This window comes from Patagioenas fasciata, chromosome Z, assembly GCF_037038585.1.
Source record: "Patagioenas fasciata isolate bPatFas1 chromosome Z, bPatFas1.hap1, whole genome shotgun sequence".
In the NCBI taxonomy this organism is placed as follows: Eukaryota; Metazoa; Chordata; class Aves; order Columbiformes; family Columbidae; genus Patagioenas; species Patagioenas fasciata.
In genome coordinates this window covers 24,539,249-24,558,932 of record NC_092560.1, presented here as the reverse complement: position 1 = coordinate 24,558,932, position 19,684 = coordinate 24,539,249, and the positions used below count along the sequence as shown (strand labels likewise).

At 40.4% G+C, this 19,684-nt stretch overlaps 1 protein-coding gene across 2 annotated transcripts; it reads left to right on the top strand.

Annotated features, from left to right (window-relative positions):
- The first annotated feature begins 6,184 nt into the window (after positions 1-6,184).
- LOC136115263 (programmed cell death 1 ligand 1-like) lies at positions 6,185-19,533 on the top strand. 2 transcript variants are annotated; one of them, XM_065861266.2, is made up of 9 exons: positions 6,185-6,252; positions 8,484-8,543; positions 10,065-10,133; positions 10,791-11,144; positions 11,618-11,899; positions 13,052-13,162; positions 15,688-15,738; positions 16,744-16,809; positions 18,548-19,533. In XM_065861266.2, the coding sequence occupies exons 3-9, from the start codon at positions 10,079-10,081 to the stop codon at positions 18,568-18,570; spliced, it is 942 nt and encodes a 313-aa protein (XP_065717338.1). In that variant the 5' UTR covers positions 6,185-6,252; positions 8,484-8,543; positions 10,065-10,078; the 3' UTR covers positions 18,571-19,533. The 2 variants fall into 2 exon arrangements, with proteins under 2 accessions (XP_065717338.1, XP_071658546.1); XM_071802445.1 differs by lacking the exon at positions 6,185-6,252 and adding an exon at positions 7,200-8,335.
- Positions 19,534-19,684: the final 151 nt, after the last annotated feature.

Sequence of the window (19,684 nt, the reverse complement as noted above, 5' to 3'; positions counted from 1 at the left end):
GCAACTGTAACTGTGCATAAGCTGCTTTTAGTTCCCAATATGGAAAATATTTCCATATTCCATTTTCACGTGGAAAATTGAATTAGTTTCAGTAACTCACACATTACAGAAACTCAGACCTGTCCTTAATGTCAGATTCAGTGATAAGGTGCAACTAAAACTGTGCATCAGTAACAGAACAGGGCATGCAATAAGGCTGAGGTAGACATAAATCATTAGGGCAGTAGGCCAATGAGAGATGGAAAGGTGGACACATGAACTTCTGGACAGAAAAGCATATATCCTATTCAACCACAACTAGTAGTTTTGTGGGTGTACATTCAGTAGTAAATTTGCAGGTAAGTCCATACATGCTTGTTCAAAGCATACAGCAGAATACAATAAAGCATTTGAGCTATTGCATTCCCAGGGTAGCTCCGTGTCTTGTTTTGAAAGGTATCCAGCACACCGAAAATGGGAATAACAGTTGTTTGTGCTGTGGTCCTGGCTGAAAGGAACACTTCTGTTTGTCAGGGGAATGAGACAGATCTGGCAGCCCAAGACAGTGAGCTGGCTGCAGCCCCATGCCCACAGGTCCAAACACTCTGAGCTGAGCATGTGTTCCCGGTAGGCACATGCACACACAACTCACGGATACCTCACACATACACACATACATGCACGGCCAGTTACACAGGTGACACAGACAGACTTGCACAAACAACATCAACAGCTTAATCCTGTTTCTCTCTTTGGCTCAGCAGTACAGAGGTCCATTGGTGGGAATATATATGCATATGTAAAAGGTGGATTCCTCCCACAGCTGTGCTCTGACATTCACTCTGCCAGCTAGCTGCCGCGGATCCCAGTCTCCTAGTCTATCATCTAGACACGTGAGCCCATGAGGTCTGCAGCCCCTCTCCAGTTGCTGGTACTGACATGCCCCTTACATGCAGAAACCCCATGGACCACCCCACGGACCACCCCACACCTCCATCCAGAGCTGGCCAGGATTCTCCTGCTTTCCCAGTACCAACCCCCATGCTCTCTCCCTTACCCCTATGGCTCTCTCTCCCAGAGTCTTCACAGACCACATGGTCCCTCCAGTAGCTGTTTGGGACTCCCCTGCTTGCCCTGTTAGGGTCCCAGCTCCTTCTGTGGTCTTGCCTTCAGAGACTCCCACCCCCTGCCTCCCAGGCTACCACACATACCTGCTGGCTCATTCAGCTGCATCTGTGCTCTCACTCAAACATTACACACCCCCTTCCTTGCTCCATGCATTGCACCCAGGGAACAGGGCCTTTGATCCCCTGTCCTATCCCAGGGGCTGGCACTTGGTGTCACTCAGGTCTCTCCCTCTGACCCATGATCTCAGTCCACCACAGACACAGAGGTCCCTGCAGCTGGGGTCTCAGTCCAGTTGCTGGCACTGAAGTCCACTCACTCCAGTCTGCAGTCACTGCACCATGGGCACATGAGTCCTGTGACCCATGGAACGACTCCAGTTACTGGCACTCAGACCCCCATATGCACATGCTCAGATCCTATATAAAGAGTCCATCACCCACAAAAAGAGCTAGAAAGCAATTTAACAAGAAGAGAAGACAGACTGCACTAACTGGTCACAGGGCATGACTAGACCAGCAACTATTTATATGCAACTGATTGTTTTTGTCCACTTATTCCTCTATTGTCTCACTCTTGTTCCTCACCAAATCACTTAGATTTATCCCTTTGGCACCTTTGGTTCCTCCCCTAAGCTGGGTATTTCCTGTGATGGGCCCAGGAGCAGTGGGTCTTATTTGAGCTCCCCACCTGCCATTGTTTCTGTGGGGGTGCAGAGGAGCTTTTGTCATACAACCTAACATTCCACATCCTTTTTTTCTGAGGGTCTCATATGATTTCAGAAGATTTGGTCCCAAGTTAGTGAATGAAACTGATATTTGTCAAGCAAGCACCTCCACAGCAATGTGCTGTATGAACAGAAAACCGGATGGCTCCCTGGTATGGATCGCAGTGGCTTCTCAATCACCTATTGTCTTGTAGCCCATACAAACATTAACTATGTGTTTCAGATGGCAGTAGCTGGTAAGTACAGCGTAGAGAGCCCAGGGATTTGGGTGTCCCTCCCCTCCTTTGGTACACATATCTGCCACATACATGCTGTCATGGGTTGCGGCTTTGAGTTTGCTTTATATTCCACCCTGTAAATGTATGTGATATTCAACTGTTCTTACAATGACTTCTCGGTTCTTCAATAGATTAATGTCGTGAGTTGCTTTCTTTTGGGAAAGTTAGTCAGAGATCTTGCTAGGGTTATATTTCATAACATAAGAAACTATCGCAGCAAAGAAGCTGTATACCACACTATATTAGGAGATTGTATTGTCAGATTATTGAATTGGAGTTTTATACCTCAACAGTATATCTAAGTGGCAGAGAACAGAGCTATTTAAATAAACCTAGGATGCTTCTTTGTCTCAGAAGAAGCAGCAGATAGTTCCTGGAATTTACGCCCATCCCAGATGCTGGGCAGAAAAAATGGATGGACCCCCACAGTTTGAAACTAAGGATATGTTTCTCAAAAACTGTATACTCAGCTTGTCTTCTTTTCTATCTTCTCTCAGGCACCAAGGGCTTCTAGCACAAACTCCACCGTTAGAGTTTGCAGCTCACAGGTTTCAGCCTGGAAACTGTGTCCTGGTCAAATCCTGGAAGGAAACTAAGCTTCAGTCAGATTGAGAAGGACCATTTCAAGTTTTGCTGATCACCAAGACAGCAGTACGACCAGCTGAGAAATACACATGGATTGAAGGGCCAATCAAACCTCCGAAGTACAATCATGAGTGACAAGTACAGACAACTGACTACTCCCTTCAACTAAAGATACAGAGATGACAATGAAATTGAATGTTTAGGGATTATTAACCCTGTATTATGTAGAATCATTAACATCACTGAAACTGAAGGTTCCGTAACAATTCGAGTAGATGCTTGTCAAATCCTTAATTGGGATGATGTACAGAACCAAAGAGAATTGTGTTATGAAGACAAACACATGTGTCCAGGGAAACTGAGCTGCTCTAAGGATGATTTAAATAAGTGCATAGTTTTCATTGCTCTCTCTCGTTGGCCCTCCTGGTAGAGTGTTATCTGGATGACAGAGTTTAGGAGATGGACAGTGAGCAATGAGCATTTATACAGGTGAAGAGAAAAATTACCCTATCTAAAGGACAATCTCTCTCAGGATGTAGTGCAACCCTTTTCTAATTACAATACAGGGAGTAGATGATTCAGTAAATGGGGTTTATAGATCACAAACAGACATTAGTGGAAAATATGCCCTGCGAAGGTTCAAAATATAGGTGTTAAAGAACAATAGTAATGAAGAATTAACAAAATCAGTTACTCAGAAACTTCTAAATGGGGCCTTGTGTCCTGCCAAATGACCCTAAAGTGGTCACAGTTGTAGAAATACCAGATTTAAGAGACACCTTTGAAGTAGAAACAAAATATGGAGATAAAAATGCCTGGGTAGAATGGATCAAATATACGGTGCAAAGCCTATGTGTGTGCATTGGGAAGGCCTGTGGCACAAGTAATATGCTTCCCTCTGGGATGGGGCGAAGATTGACAGGGCGTGGAGTGCATCTTAGACTTATAACAAGACTCTACGGCGTGGGGAATTAAGTCATGTCATACTCTCTCCCTACTATTTCTAGCCTTACAGGAGAAAAATATCAAAATTCCCCCGGAATTTTCAGGAATAATTGGAAATCATCCTGCCTGTCTCTCACGACGGGGCAGGAATGATACCAGGTTCCTAGGAACATGAGTAGGTGTGGAGAGACACAGGAAGTTGGTCCTCATGCTTCCTTAAATGTTTATCAAATGTTTATCAAGTGGATCTTTGGTGGTACTGTGGGAAGATGACACTTCATTCAATTTCCCAAACTGCACTGGGAAGGTACCTGTGATTGATACTGTTCAGTTGGCAATTCCTTTTACCCTGGCATTTGAACACTGATTCATCAGTGCAACAGGAAAAGGAGTTTAGGATTTTCCTTTGATGACAGAGTTTATCTCAATTCAATTAGGGTTCCCAGATGGGTCCCCAATGAACACAAAGCAAGAAATCAAGTAATGGTGGGTTTTGAATCCTTTTTACTCTGGTGGGTAACTATAAACAAGAATGTAGACTGGATAAGTTAGTTATTATAACCAACAATGATTTATAAATGTTACTAGACAAGCAGTTAAAGGAATCGCTGAACAATTAGATGCTACTAGTAGAATGATGTGGAAAAATAAGATGGTCCTAGATAGCAGAGAAAGGTGACATATGTGTAACCAGAGCTTTGCAAGGACTTACAACTTTAGCAGAAGAATTGGCTGAGAATTCAGGAATAGATAGTCCACTCATGGGATGATTAGAATCTTGGTTTTGAAAATGGGAAGAAATTATATCTATTTTTACTTCTTTAATCATAGTAGCAGGAGCACTAACTGCATCATTCTGTGTGTCCGAGGACTTGGTTACCAGCTTATTGAGAAAGCTCTATCAAAGCAAATGCCTTTAGGGCCACTGCCATACTCAGATAAAATGATGCTGCTAAAAGAACAAGAAGAAAGAAGCAACAGCAAACGCATAACTCCCAAAGAAAGACGTGAAATCATGTTGTCTAGAATTGAAGCCACCTATAGAACTATATGATAAGAAAATGCAAAACCAACAAAAGTAAAAAATAAGCAGAGAAGGAAATTGTACGGAAGGTTTAATGAAGGAATGTTGTTTTTACAAAACTGAGAACCCGGTGCCTGACCCCAGTGGGGAAGAAGGACCAAAAGACATCAGACTACTAATCCTTGATGTAAAACAAAGTCTCTTCCAGCTAATCCCAGAATGCAAACTGATACTTGTATACACAAGTTAATCTAGGGGGAAGAGTAGCCGAAGAGCCAGGAACCCATATTTTAAATAGATTGATACAAGGAAAGCTATTTTTCGGATTAGATGAATGAAGTGTGTAAACTGAGGCAGACACTGGGTAGTCTTGTCAACCCTGCAGTACCCAGCCAATGGGGAACAGGGGAGGGAATTTGTGGCTGGGATTTGGGGGGCATATAAACAGGGTTTGTTTGCCCTATTATGTGTGCCTACCTTTAGGTAGAACACCCGATCTTGCAAAATCATTGTTAAAATATGCTTTGCTGAGAGATCCTGCCTGGGCCTATTACGTTTGCAAGCTAACTGTTTCCTACAGATGCTATGCAATCACCCAAATTTCCAGTCCTTTGACACCAGTCTTCCTTCACCTAAGTAGATTTCATCATGAAAGCCATCTATATGGGGATCGAAGGATATTATTTCACCATGAATTTGTTTCCTGTTTGGAAAATAAAACAAAAAAAGACAAGCAGCCATGATGCGTGAGCGATGTGCCGTGCCGCTCCTGCCACGTACCCCTTTTCCTGAGGTGTACTTCCTCTCTACTGTTATTGTATTGTATTTTGTTTTGTGTTATATTTTAGCTTCCAAGTTAAGAAAGGTAGTTGGAGAAGAAGGCTTTATGTGCAAGCAATTATTATTTTACTGTCATTCTCACCGTTTCAGCCTAACAACTATTACTACTGGCTTATCAGGAGCAACTCTTTGGAGTGTCAAGAATGTTGCAGTTCAGTCCTAATGAAGAAGGGTTATCTGTGCCTATGCAGCTCTGCTGAAATTAGTAGGCTTTCAGGGTTGCTGAGATAAAGTTCAGGACCCAGATAATTTTGATTCCCGTGTCAGACATCTGGAACAAACCAGTGACTATCAGTTCTTGGACAGAGATGATAATAAAAATCCTAGTTTTTTATTTGTGTTTTACAAACACTGAGGAATGAGCAAAGAGTGGCGGCGCTGCTCGCTTTCGGTTTTGTTTTCCGAGAACCCGTGGCTTTTAGGAAAGGGCAAGGTCTACGGGGAGGGCACCCCGACTCACGCCGGCTGCAGCGCTGGGAAACGCGGGCTGTGAGCACAGCGCTGGGGCTTTTCGTGCCGGCTTTCCGAGGAGTGCCCAACTGGGGAGGGCCGCCATCGGCAAACCCGCAGCGGGGGCGGGCGGGGAAAGCCCCAGCGGGGTCCGACGGCCCGAGTCCAGTCGGGGGGGCGGAGCGCGGCGAGCCGGGCCGGGCTGAGGCGGGGCGGCCGCGGCCCCGCAGAGCCGCTGCGGCCGCCGACGGGAGCAGGTGCTGGGTGAAGTGGCCCGCAGTGCCCTGAGGGCCCGCCAGGTAGGGGCTAGGCGGGCAGGGGGTCAGCCGGGAGGGTCTCTGCCCCACCAGCCCCCGGGTCCGCTGCCTGCGAGGGCGGGAGCGGGTGTTTCTTCGCCCCCAGCCACCTGGAGGGGCAGGCGGCGAGGGGCGCAGGGACAGCATCCTTCCAGGGAGAAAAGCTCCCGGGCAGCGGCCACCCCGATCATATGTTTTGCTTACGGGTACCGGATGACAAGCAAGACTGAGCTATTTGTCTGGAAAATCTGTTAAACAAAACCCCACTCCGCAGTATATAACTATGCTGTAAAACGTGGGAGTGTGTGTGTGTATATCTCTCTATATAAAACAAATGAAGAAAAAAATGGAAAAACCTGTCCTGGTCTTTTATTTGTTACTAAGTGCTTAAATGGAAAAGCAACCCTGTGACCTCAAGGCAAGCAATGAAAAATTCATGACATTAAAAGCTAGCTACATCAATGGCTTCTGTGGTTTCACAGTCAGTATTTAACAAATTCGTTTCGGTTTCTTTCTGTTTCTTGCCTTTTATTTTTTTTTTCCCCCGTGGGAAAACATGGTTAAACCTGTTTTTGAGCAAAGAAGAAATCAGTGGAAATTAACCTTCATTGGTCTCACCTATTGTGGAAATCTACCCCCTCAATCTTGTAAGGTAGTTTCAGCTTATTAGAACTTAAATGTTACATTCAGCTATTCCATATACCACTGTTTCTATGTTCCTCCCACACGGCAAGTAAAAAGGTTAACTCTTACCAGCTTTTTGTATTATGTGTGTTTTCTTCCATGACAGATATTGTGAGTAGGCTGTCAAGTATACAGAAGAAAATTTTTCCTGAAAACTTTTAAAGTGATCATTTCACAGTATTTTAACTTTTCTGGGAATCTCAGCCTTTTTTTTTTTTTTTTTTTTTTTTTTTGAGATATGCAAAGACAACATAAGTGGGTGAACTTACGCTGAAACATATGTTTAAAGTTGTATCTTGTGCTGTTGACCAGGTTATCCCACTATGGTCCACAAGGCAGTATAAATACAATAGGAGTACATCCTTTGGCTTCTAATACCTTTTTTCTGTCCTTTTTTTTCCTATATTCTTGAGTGACTTCTATAATCAAGAAAAACACAGCGCTTTTTATTTTTTGATAAGCTAATGCATAGTCATAACAACTTTTCTTGCACTACACCATGGCAAGGCAAGGGACCTTCATTGTGCTCAAATCTTGGGGAGAGCATAATCTGCTCTTACTACTGACAAAGTCAGCAATGCTTTTGCCATGATTCTTAATTATGACCTCTGCAGACATGAGTAAGTTGTGTAGAAATTTCTGGTCATTGTTAGCAGTTGTTCGGCATTGTTTGAGATTAATACTATAGAGACCCTGAGCTTCTGTAGATGGATGACTTCTTGCTACTGATATTCCAAGGACTGTTGTTCACATACAGGTTTGATCAGATTATATGTTTCTTAAAATGCCTGTGGCATTTTATGCACTAATTTTCCCAACATTTCTGTCACTGGTTACAGTGAACCACTGTTAGCAATACAGAATTTTCCCTAGTGGGGAATTCTCCAATACTGGGGAAGAAGTAGGTAGAGTTACATCAACATTTAAGTTCTGTTACAAGAAGTCTTTGGCAAATAGTTCTGTTTTTCCTGTCTTCTTCATTTGATTGTGAGGGAAACATAGAGCAGCAATACTGAAAAGCATTTTGTAGAATGATTATCTTTTTGCTTTTATAAATCTGTGTTTGCAATAGATGTCAGAAGCCAGCAGGAGGAGAGAAGAGGCGTTGTGGTAGCTTACGTAAGAAAAATAGTGAGAAGCTTGGATAAAGATCTTTGATTGGCATCTAGGTCTTGGGCTGCTTCAGCTGGTCCAGCCAGAAGATCGTTTTGCTGAAGGTGAAACAGGAGAAGAGTCTGTAGTGGTTATTGCAGCAAGTTTCTTCATGTACATCTGGATTTGACCTGGACCTACTTTTTTTCCCCCTCTCTTTTTTGATTTTTCCTTTTTCTTTTTTTTTTTTTCCTCTCTGAACGTGAAAAATTGAGTACAGCAGCAGTCTTTATCACTCTTAAGGAATTTTGTAAGTAATCATTATACTTACTTTGTGTGTAGTAAGGTTTGTTTTCCTCTGCAGTGGGAGAAAGCATGTAAATCAAGGTTCAGCAATTGCAGGATACAATCAAGGGTCTTAGAACTGTAAAGCTAACTTGCTGTCATCCATCTTCCAGGAATTAATCAGGACACTTCTTCTGGAGTTCATACCGACATTCAGATTTCCTGACAAAAAAGTAGGTATGGGTTGCATATGTGGGTATGGTTTGCATACATGGATATGGGTATCTTTCCATGACTGTAATGTATATGTTATTTGTTCCGAGCAGTCTCTCAGCTACAGCCTCTACTTTTGAAAATAGTGGAAACTGTTTTGAGGCTGCGTGTGCTATAAGTCTGGCCATTCTGGCATGGGGAGCGTAGAGAGGTGCACACCTGTACCCATCAGCCTCAGTGGCTTGCTCTTCTGCAGGCTTGCCTCTAGCGTAAGTGTGATCAGAGCGCATTTGCTAGATTGGCGTGCCTCTGTCTCATTTGAGGAGCTTTACTCTGGAGCTTAGCTGGTGCTCAGGACTGCTTGTCACTCAGGTGGTGACATTGTGATGGAGGCTCTCCCGTATGCACATCATGCATCAGTGGAACCTGTAGGATTAGGAAGCAGTTTGCTTGTGCTTTTAAGAGCATCACTTGTGGCTGAGGAATGCATTGAGTACCCAACCGCATTAAGAGGCTTGCAATTTATCTATCAAGGAAACAGATCTTTCACGCTGAGGATCTTATTTGTATTTTCCTGTCCCTGTTAGCAGAACATCCTTTTCGTAATTGCTCATGTCTGCCTAACAATGTATTAGATTTACTCAGTTTCTCAGTTCCATCTGTGTTGACTTCTGCAAACCCGCTATTGGGATTGGATTTTTCTTGAGAGTAAGTTGAAAAATGATGGCAGTGTTTGATACTAGTACTGCTCTGACTTAAAACAGACACTTAGCAAGCGCAGTGAGTGTGTGAAGGTTAAAGTGTATGAATCAACATTTATAAGTGTTTCGCAATCTTAAGGTGTTGTGTGGGAGTATAAAAGCTATGTCAATGAAGAGGGGGAAAAACTGTCAGAAAATTGAAATGATTTACATGTTTAGAGGTAAAGCAGCAGAAAATCAAGACAACAGATCTTGTTTATAGGCTGACTGTTTTTGTCACTGTTTTCCATAGGTATTAATGTATAAATACTCAAGTGATTAATTACCACATTAATACTGTTCACAATATATGTCACTTCATGAACCCTGTTGTAAGTACTGTGAGACCCACGTGTTATAACACAGGGTACGTTTGCAGTATGTTAAAGTAAGGCAAAGAAGTGGTGAAAGACTATGGTCTATTTCTTTCACTGAACTCACATAGAAAACTCCTCCATTCTCCTCCTAGAAGGAGCAACACTCCCTTCTGCAGTTTAGGGAAACAATTGGGTAAGTATTTATCGACTAATTGACAGATAGTGATAAAGCATATATTTTGCCATAACCAAGGGCAAATGTTTAAAGCAAGTAAAATTAGATGTTCTTCCTGGACCCATGCAGAAAGCTTTCTGCCTGATCATCTACTGTAATTAAAAGTGCAATTTTGTCATGTTTTCACCTAAAGTGGAATTAAACGCCTTCTGTCCAGTTCTTTGTATGGAGTGACTACAATATGTGTTTTATGGTGCAAATTAGAAAATGAACAGATATTTATATTTGTCTATTATTTTATCATTTTAGGTTCTACCTACATCATGGAAAAGCCATTGGTTTTGTATATATTTTTATTCCACTGGCATTTCCTAAATGGTAAGAAGCTGACTTGTAAGAAGTAGTAGAATGTTTAAGTATGTTTTCTTTGCATGTATAAGCACAAAAATGTTAATTTCTCAGTTTTCCTTCAGTTCCAAGTGCTTGGGTTTCTTAATGTTTGAAATAAAATTATCTTTGCATGCTTTTACATTAAACTGTATATGTATGCTTAGTATGTGTGCTTTGACAGGGGGCCAGGTTCAAACCCCTGTCAGTGTTTCAGCATAGACACCATTTCAGACAAGGCATCATTTGTATTGAGCAAAGCTTTATTTGCAGTGTCAACCTGGGAACTGTCATTTATCAGTTAATGTTGTGTGTAAAAACAACTGACATCTATATAAACAGGACATTCCCATCTGAAACACCAACAATTGCCTGTTACTGTGGCTGTGTTCTGAAAGCAACATCTGGTGAGCTCTGCACACACGTTTGCCTGTTTTTAGTACAGCATCACACTGTGCACACTGTGTTTGCAGGTACAAATGGCCCAGTTTGTCCCAAACTTCGGCAAGTGCACGCAAAACCATTTTACTTTTCTGAACAGGGCAGATACTTTCAATCCCTAAAGTGTCCTATGTATATGGTGACGTGATTTCGAAGATTAGGCTTATGACTGGAAAACAATGTTTTCTTCCAAATTTTGTTTTTCAGCTCTGTTCACGGTTGAAGCTCCACAGTCACTGTACATTGTGGAACATGGGAACAATGTGACCATGGAGTGCACATTCCCAGTGAATGGGAAATTAAAGTTTAGAGATTTAAGTGTCAGCTGGGAAAAGAACGATGAGGAAAAGAAGCAGGTTTATGCACTTCTCAACGGAGAGGAAGACTTCAAAAGCCAGCACAGTGACTTTAAGGGAAGAATAAAATTGCTGAAAGAGGATCTGCACTTGGGACAGTCTCTCCTTCAGATCACTGGCGTGAAGCTCAGAGATGCAGGGGTTTATCACTGTGTTATTGGCTATGGGGGAGCTGACTACAAGACAATCAATCTGAAAGTTACGGGTGAGAGTTCTACTGCAGGAGGTTCAGTGCTATCTGATACTGTTAAAGGATTTCAAAGAAGTCCGTGAAGTAAGACATGTCTGGTCTCACATTTAAAGAAACCTGTCCAGAGACAGGAGCTGCCTCATGGCTGTTGCACTGTGTTTCTGTCTTGGTTAGAACCATGTTCTGTCCTCTATTTTGCATAATGACCTATGAGGAATAGTGTTGCAAAAACACTTAGACAGGACAAAGACCAGAAAGCTAATGCAATTTTCTTTAACAGTGTCAAAATTATAATAAATCTTGTGCCTCCAGTTACCACAGAGAGACAAAATAGTGATATTTACTTTTTCTGTGACGATAATTGTTTACAAAATCCAAGCTCATGTACAGAAACCTGGCCCAGAGGCTGTGGGTAATGTAAAGGAGTCTTGCTAAATATGCTGTTCTTCTAGCTTTCTACCAGTAATAATTTTCTTCCATTTGTTTAGCTCCTTATAGAACTATAACCCAAGGAGTGGTGAGCACAGGAGAGAACAAATGGAAGTTGACGTGTCAGTCAGAAGGATATCCACAAGCTGAAGTGATATGGCAAAACGGAGAATATGAAGATTTGACTGATAAGGCAAACACAAGTTTTGAAACTGGAAGTGACCAGCTCTATCGTGTGACAAGTACCCTCACAATCAAAAGTAGGATAGATGAGATTTTTTACTGTATATTCTGGAATAAAGAGCTTCAAGAAAATACATCTGCCATTTTACATATAGAAGGTAACATTTCTAAATTTCATTTATGGTAATACACTTCAAGGTACTATGTCATTTTGTCACCATTGAATCAGCCATGATTTGTTTCTCTTTCCTATTTAATTTTGAAAAGGCTAAAAAGAAATTCCTGTGTTGTTAAGTTCTGCTGTTAGTGTGCATTTCCACCATATGAACACGTTCATCATGCACATGTGGACAGATTTCAAGGATAGAAATATTGCATGACCTACAGTCTCATTAAAATTGAGTCTGAGTGTTAAAAATTTCCATTATTTGGAGAGCATGTAGCTCGGAGCCTAGAAATAAAATCCTCCAAGAATGTTGAACAATATGGTCTTTTCCTGCCACTACAGCCTTTGCTTTGAGCATATTTAACAAATTGTACACAATTTTCTTTTTTCTTTCTTATGAAAACTCTATTGAAGGAAGATGCATGAATAGAGACCTTTTAATTGGGTACCACCCATGCTGCTTTTGCTTTTGGTTATCCTTTTAACTTCTGCATTTTACCCTGTTATGTTTGCACAAGATTTAAACCACACTGGAGACCTGATCCAACTCAAAAATAATATTTCTGTTTATTAGACTATTATTTGGCCAGGTCATTTCCCTGCTCCTGTTCACCGTGGAGTTTTAAAAATGCCTACGCTGGCACACTTTTGGGGACTGACAAGGGGCGGAAACAGGCAGCTGAGGGTCAGAAAGCCAAGTCATCCTTTCAATGACTGGTGAGCGGGCAATTTTGTTTTTAACAACAGAAGCCTCTGGGATTCATGGAGATCACTTACCCTTTGCATTCAGAGCTTTACCAGATGAAAGGCACTCTCTGTTCTCTTTCTCAAGCAGCTGTTTTCTGTAAGTCCTGATGGGAAACTAAACTAGATGTAACACTTTGTACGTTGATGATAAGCAGGACGTGTGACAGGAATCAAAGATGCTATCACGTGGAATGCAGGAGGAGAAGATAAATATGAATATGTGCTTTGGGATGAGATAAGGTAGGGTGCGTCATCAGCACCTGACCTTAGACACAATCTAAAGTGCTATAATGATGTCTGAACTGCTCACAGCAAACATAATATGGTGAAATTGAAAGAAAAAGGGAGAAGCTTGTGCAATTATGTAATGTCTTTCCTGCATTTGTTTTTCTCAAAGATGCAGGTGATGGTCTTATGTGGCCTGAGAGCAGACGCTTCACTGGAGCAATTCTCATTGTGACTGCTTTCTTTGGATCAGCGCTTCTATTTATGCTCTGCATAAGAATAGGTATTCAAATTATTTATTTTAGTGTATCTCAGTTGTTAATCTATTCCGTTAATTCAACCTTGCAAAGGTGGAATGAGGTAATAAGAATCTGCCTTAGGTCTTTCATCCTGAAACCACTGATTTTTTACCATATTGTTTATTTATTTTTCTTTATCTGACTTGTTTAAATACTAGCAAGTGAGCAGGGTGGAATGGGTTGTCAGCCCTGCACAAACTGCTTACCCATGCATCTCCATTTTCTTACAGGTAATGATATAGACAGTAAGATTAGTGTCTAACCTGTTCAAACATCAAAGCACAGCTTATGTACCTACTGGAAACAGCAATTTCCTGTTCTGGGGTACCCTTTGACTGGGGACCAGAATGCTTTAAGCAGACAGGGCACTGGAGGTGTTTTATGTTTGTGGATTTTTTTTTCCTGCATTCTCTGAAAAATTTCACTGAACCACGAGCACATGTATTTTTAAGTATTCTAATTGTTAAGAATTCTACATATATGATTATTCTGGTTAAAGCACCATAAAGATTGTGAGCTACAGATGAAATTATATATCCAAGGTTTTGAGTCTGAGAGACTCTTCACAAGACGGCTTCATACTACTTGATTCACTTCCTTGTTAATTTTTGAGATTTTTCAGTTCACTTCACTGACTTGAATTACGCATTTTCAGTATCACGGTATGCTGAAGAGCTAAAGCATGGGTGGTACTTGCGAGGTAACCAAACTTGCTAGGTAACCAAAGAAAAATCTTGTAGAAATAATTTTTAGGGTATCTGGGTGTGCAAAGAATATGGTTTGTGCCTAAATTAAAGAAAAAGTGTTTGAAATGTGTTGCTTAACCTAAAATCAGTACTGTTACTTAAGTGTGTTTAAGGATTTAATAGTCAGGGGTATTTTTTACTCTTCATTTTAACAGATGCAATAAGGTCATGCAGGTCTCAGAACATCTGTAGGATTAACTTAAAAGTGTCAAAAGGAAAGTGGTTTTTGCCTACAATTCTGATTTTGCCCAGAACTCTTCCTTCTGAATGACAAATTTCTGGATTTTTTTAGCTGATGTGTAGCTACTTCTTTTTTTCCAAATAAGTTTTTTTTTTTTTGCATTTGTTTGTTTTTGTTTATTGGTTTGGTTTGTTTGTTTGTTTTTGGTCAAGTTGTCTGCAGACAGAAAGTACAAGAGTCATTGAAGCTGCTGTAGTACTCTTAGCATTATAGTATCATACTGGCATGATCCTATAAATTATTAACACAAATTCTCCAAAAAACCTGAACAAGATAGCTGACTAAATGATCCTCTTGAAATTCTTTAATTTTATAGGAGATATAAATGTGTCTTGCTAGCACAAAATTCAGCTGGAACTAATGCAAATGCTTGTTGCGCCATCTTTTCAAGTGGTATCTCAAAAGCTTCAACACTGAGAGGTGTACTTCCTGAGGCAGTATAGTAGAACTATTGGTTTTCCTGTCTACCAGCTCTCTTTTCCACAGTGAAAACCAGAAACAGCCCTAATTTCTGTCTGAATATTACACAAAACCATCTATGAGCAAAATATACACTGAGTGTTCGTGTTCAACTTCCATAAAATAAATACAACATAGAACTGAATGTGGATATTCAGTGGTTTCATCACAAACTCGTCTTGTGCATTGGTGCTATAGAAACGTGCCCCAGGAGAAATGTTCATAAGCCTAAGAGGCTTGCATGTGATGCTAACAGGCTGCAGAAGACCTGTAGATAACCCTGCATATATAAGAATATATGTGTCCTAAGAACATTATAGGAATAGGAGCAGAATATGAAAGTGGAAGAAGGGACAGCAAAATCCTTGACTTCTCAGAAGATTCCCATCTGGGGATTTCAGTGAAGATCAGAATTTTCCTAGGTTGTTGAGTAATATTTATTGTTTTTCTGTATACATGAGAATGTATATACATGTAATAATGTATGTGATTGTCCTGATTATGTTATATATGTGTTTATGTGTGTGATAAACCACAAGTTGATTCAGAAGCTAAAGTAATACCAGCAGTTTATGGTGGTGTTTGTTTATTTGTTTTTGGGGGTGGTGATGTTTGTTTTGTTTTGTTTGTTGTGTTTTGTGTTTTTTCTTAAAGCAGGCTGTCCTAGATTATGATTTCAAAATGGAACCTCTCTAGAATATGGATTTTTATCCCTTCAAAAAGCACTGAGAGGGTGGTCCCTTTCTTGTTCCCTGTTACCCATTATGTTCAAATTCTGGGTGAAAAATTACAATGGAAAATCACTTGAAGAGGTATTTTCCAGTGATGCTAGTGTATAGTATCAATGAATTCTGTCTTAGGAATGACAAAAGAAAACTGGAAAGGAAAACTGACAGACTGTGAGCACTGAAGAATATGCTTTAAAGTCTTTGAAGAAATTGTTTTGAGAACCCCTGATTATACCGTAGTATATGTGCCCTTCCACTAGTATGCTTAAGTCCCAATTAGATCTTAAGTAAGTATTTTGTTTTCTTTTTGACTTTTCTCTCTTATTTTCTTTCAGCTGGAGAACATATGGACAACAGAACACGTGCAGCTTGTTCATCAATAGCAAGTATGTACATACAGCATAAACATAGCTCAGTGTGATTCTTGTGGGAATAATTGCTTGAGAATTCACTTTGTAAGCTGACAAACAAATGCAGATTTACATTCAACTTTCATTTTTGCTATCTACTTTTATGTAACAACTATAAATTATATCTGAAGAGTGACTTTTCATTAGTATGTCAGCTTCTTGAAAGGAAAATATGAAAGAAAGCATACTTGTTCCAGGAGCAGATGCAGTCCTGGTATGCACAAGAAAAGGACAGTGTGGTGTGCTGTGTTTTGGAAAGTCTGTGACAGGATGCGACATGCTCCCTGGAGCATATACCTGAGGATGGCAGCACATCCTGGTGTGCAGATGCTGTGTTCAAATTTGAGCCATGTTGGCATGATGCTGTAGATTTCTCCAGTATTATAGTGAGGGTCTTCATCACAACATTAAGGACACAGGATTTGGCTCTGATGGGAGAAACACAGGAAAAGCTTCAGCTTCCATAACCGTTTTTTTTTTCCTCCCATTAAAATACTGATGCTATTTGCTATAAGCAAAGCTCAGTGAATATCCAGAACAACCATGACAGTGAGAAATGGAGGAGAGAGTGGGTAGAGTTAAAATTTAACCTCTTCTCGTGATGACTCATCGCTGTGGTGTTTCGAGTTTGTGTGTGTTTGGGTTGATTTTTCCTTTCTTTTTTTTTTTTTTTTTCTTTTTTTTTTTTTTCTTTTCTGGTTTGTTGTTAGATTTTATTTGGTGACAACTTCAAATGAAAGTGCAGTGTGACTGGTAACCCATACTGACAGTTGTTTGGGTTTTTTTCCCCCTAAGAAAATCTCTCTTGAGAATATTTGTGCAAAATGGACACAATATTCAGTATTAATCTCTTCTCCTGATCTGCATTTAAGTCACCTAGTTTCTGGGTAGCCCAAGATAGCAGCTTTTAACCAAAATTTATCACTGTGAAAAGTTTAAGCTATGCTGACTCTTATCTGTATGTATGTCATTTGTTTAAAGAGCTGTCAAAAGATAAGGATACACATGACTGCAGAGACACTTCTTTTGAAGAAGAAGAGTTGAAATGTAAGTATAAATGATAAAGGGAAAAATAGTCGCAAATTGCACACAGCATAGATCATTCATGATCATCAGAGCCTTGATTCATAGCTGGTTTATTTAGTCACTTGTTTCAACAGACAGAGCCTTCAAGAGAAGTACAGCCTCCTGTTTTCTGTCTTAGAAACTCACTGTCATGAGTCATTATATACTGGAAGTTGCATCAAATAATTAATCTGGTTTTAGAAATGAAAAGCCATGTGAAGGAAGAAGTGATGTGAAGATATATAATAACCCAAATTAGTCTTTTCTCTAGCTCACACTTTTGCTACAGAAACAGTTGTTACAGCACAACTGAAGGAGTGGTGATGGCAATAGGGAGGTTGACCTTAATCCCTCACAGATGCTCAAGCAAGTCTTATGCTGTGAGATTGTGTCTCGGCAAAGCAAGAAAATAAATGATCAAATCTTTGATATCTCTGAAAACATACTGTGGTGTGGAACAGAAGGGAGCAGTTACTGAGGTTTTTCTTTCACGCTCTTGCTGACTTCTAAAGCACTTAAGTGAATTACATCCCAAATCCCTCCCTCCTACACTGTACTGTAGCAAACATAAACAAAGGTAAACCTGCTGGTCCTGCAGGTACAGATCTAGTCAAAGAGTCAGGGCCTGGGGATATGCTGCCAGGGACACCGCCTGTCATTGTCTACTGCCGGGTGACAATAAACTGTAGCAAATTCTCTCTATTAGCTCCCCCCTACCCACTAAGAAAAGTGCGTAGGAGGAAAAGGGAGAGGGACTTACAAGTTGGAAAGCTAAAAACACTTTACTAATACTACTAGTAAATGCAGAAAATACTGCAAAATACACAGAACCAACACCGAATTTCCTGGGGTCACACAGCAGCCCCGCGGTGGAGCTGGTGTCCTTCCAGCGGCTGCAGGGCAGGCACCCGGAAGTCCTGGGCTGGATTTCACAGCAAAGCTGAACTGCATTTAGGGATGCATGGACTGGAACCGGGCAGAGGATCGAAAGCATAATAAACAGGGTCCCCTTCAGATACCAGACATGGGCAAAGAACACGAGTAGCTCGTGATTTCCCACTTTCATATGGTGTATGACGTGTATGGGATGGAATACCTAGCTGGTCAGTTTGGGTCACCTGTTCTGTCTGCATCTCCCTGCCAGTATGATCCCCTCACTTACAGGATGTGCAAAATTTATCAGCGACTTCGGGTGCCATAGCAATAAGGATGAACCTGGGCCTTTTCTGCATTCCATTCCTGCTCTTATCAGCTCTGGAGGAAATACTGTCAAAAAAACATTCAGCAAACTTCAGAAAAAATAAGCAGTTACTTTGAAGAACTTAGCTGAAAAGAAATTTCACTAAAAAAGGATTGGTCTTATTTAGACAAAACCAGAAGACGAACAGATAGAGCACTGAATGTATCTGAAAGGCTTTAAAAGAAGATTTTAAAAGAACGGGGGACCTCAGCCACAACAATTTCAGTGTATTTGCTGAAAAGCACTTCCCACCAGTGTGTTTGAACAATCATTTTATTTCCTCCCATGATCATCTTCTTTTGCTATTTGAGATTTTTATTAATTTCATTTTACATCTTTAATTTTGACAATGGAGGAATTTTATTTTTTTTTTTTTTTTACCTCCAAACTCTGGGAAAGAGTCCCAAAGCCATGAAATGTTCTGTGTCTTCATAATTTTGTAATTTGATAATATTTTAAACATAATTCTTCCTTTTACAGGTAAGAAAATTGAGAAGACCTAAAGAAATGAGAGGAAGCTTTTTTTCCTCTGTGGTGAAAGTTTGACAGCCCAGATGTTCTGTGTTCTGTATCTTAATGGGGATATTAATTATTTGTTTCTACTCTGTGATGGCAATCTTCTTTCATATTGTTGTAACTCAGGAAAAACTGCAATCAAGTTAACAGAATTATTACAGCATAAAAAGTCCTTGGATTCAGGCTTCTGTAGATGTGACTAAGTATGAAGGTATTTCTTTAAATATCCAGGTTTCTGTGGTCTCAAGTTTATGCACTTTTGAAGACACACTTCATTAAAAACATCTGTAAGGTTAAGCACTTTAGGTCTGTGACCATCATGAATTTCATAGCTAGTTCTTGAACAAGCCATCTTCTGGACTTGTTTTTTTCTTTCCCTGCCTGAGCTCTCAGCTCCCTGCAGAGATTTTGTTTTCCAGCTTATGAAGAAATTTTTCAATGTTTTGATTCTTGTAAGAGAAAACAGTGCAGCAAGACAAGCTACTGCACAGACAGGGCATTTTCTGTCCCTCCCGTGGATCTTAAAATACAAGATGCTCACAGCTAAACCTGAAATAGATGCTGTAACCCTTTTGGCAACTACAGTTTGGAAATTATTATGGAACTTCTGATTTCTTTCTCTGAAAAGTGTTTCAGGGATTTTATTTCCTTGTGATACAGCTGGGACTACTTGGTTATTGGTCATTACTATTCTGATTTACCATTTGGGGATAATGCAAGTCATCGGATATCCAGGAAGAACAGCTTTTGATTTGGACTGTCTTTTTGTTCATCATGGGAACAGAAGAAAGAGAACCTTCTCACTTCTAGGACATGAAATATATGCTCACATGATTACTGAAGAAATCCCGAGGGGACATGGTCCTGGATCCCATTTCTTATGCTATTGCTTTTTTTTTTTACATTTTGCTAAGTGCATAGCTGCTTTTTTTTGGTCATACTCAGATGAAAATTATTTATTACAATGCTATTCACAATTATATTTTTGTAATAAAATATGTTTTGGTTTTCTTGTGTTTTTTCCTACTGTCTTTGACTTGTTAATAAGTAGTGTTAATACTACTTGTGCTTTTTCTGGGAAAATCAGATATCTAAGATTTG

Excerpts from the sequence above, each read along its gene's own strand:
- LOC136115263 (XM_065861266.2), top strand. The coding sequence starts at position 10,079 with ATGGAAAAGCCATTGGTTTTGTATATATTTTTATTCCACTGGCATTTC. Across the intron at positions 10,134-10,790 it reads CCACTGGCATTTCCTAAATG|CTCTGTTCACGGTTGAAGCT; the intron begins GTAAGAAGCTGA and ends TTTGTTTTTCAG. Across the intron at positions 11,900-13,051 it reads TGCCATTTTACATATAGAAG|ATGCAGGTGATGGTCTTATG; the intron begins GTAACATTTCTA and ends TTTTTCTCAAAG.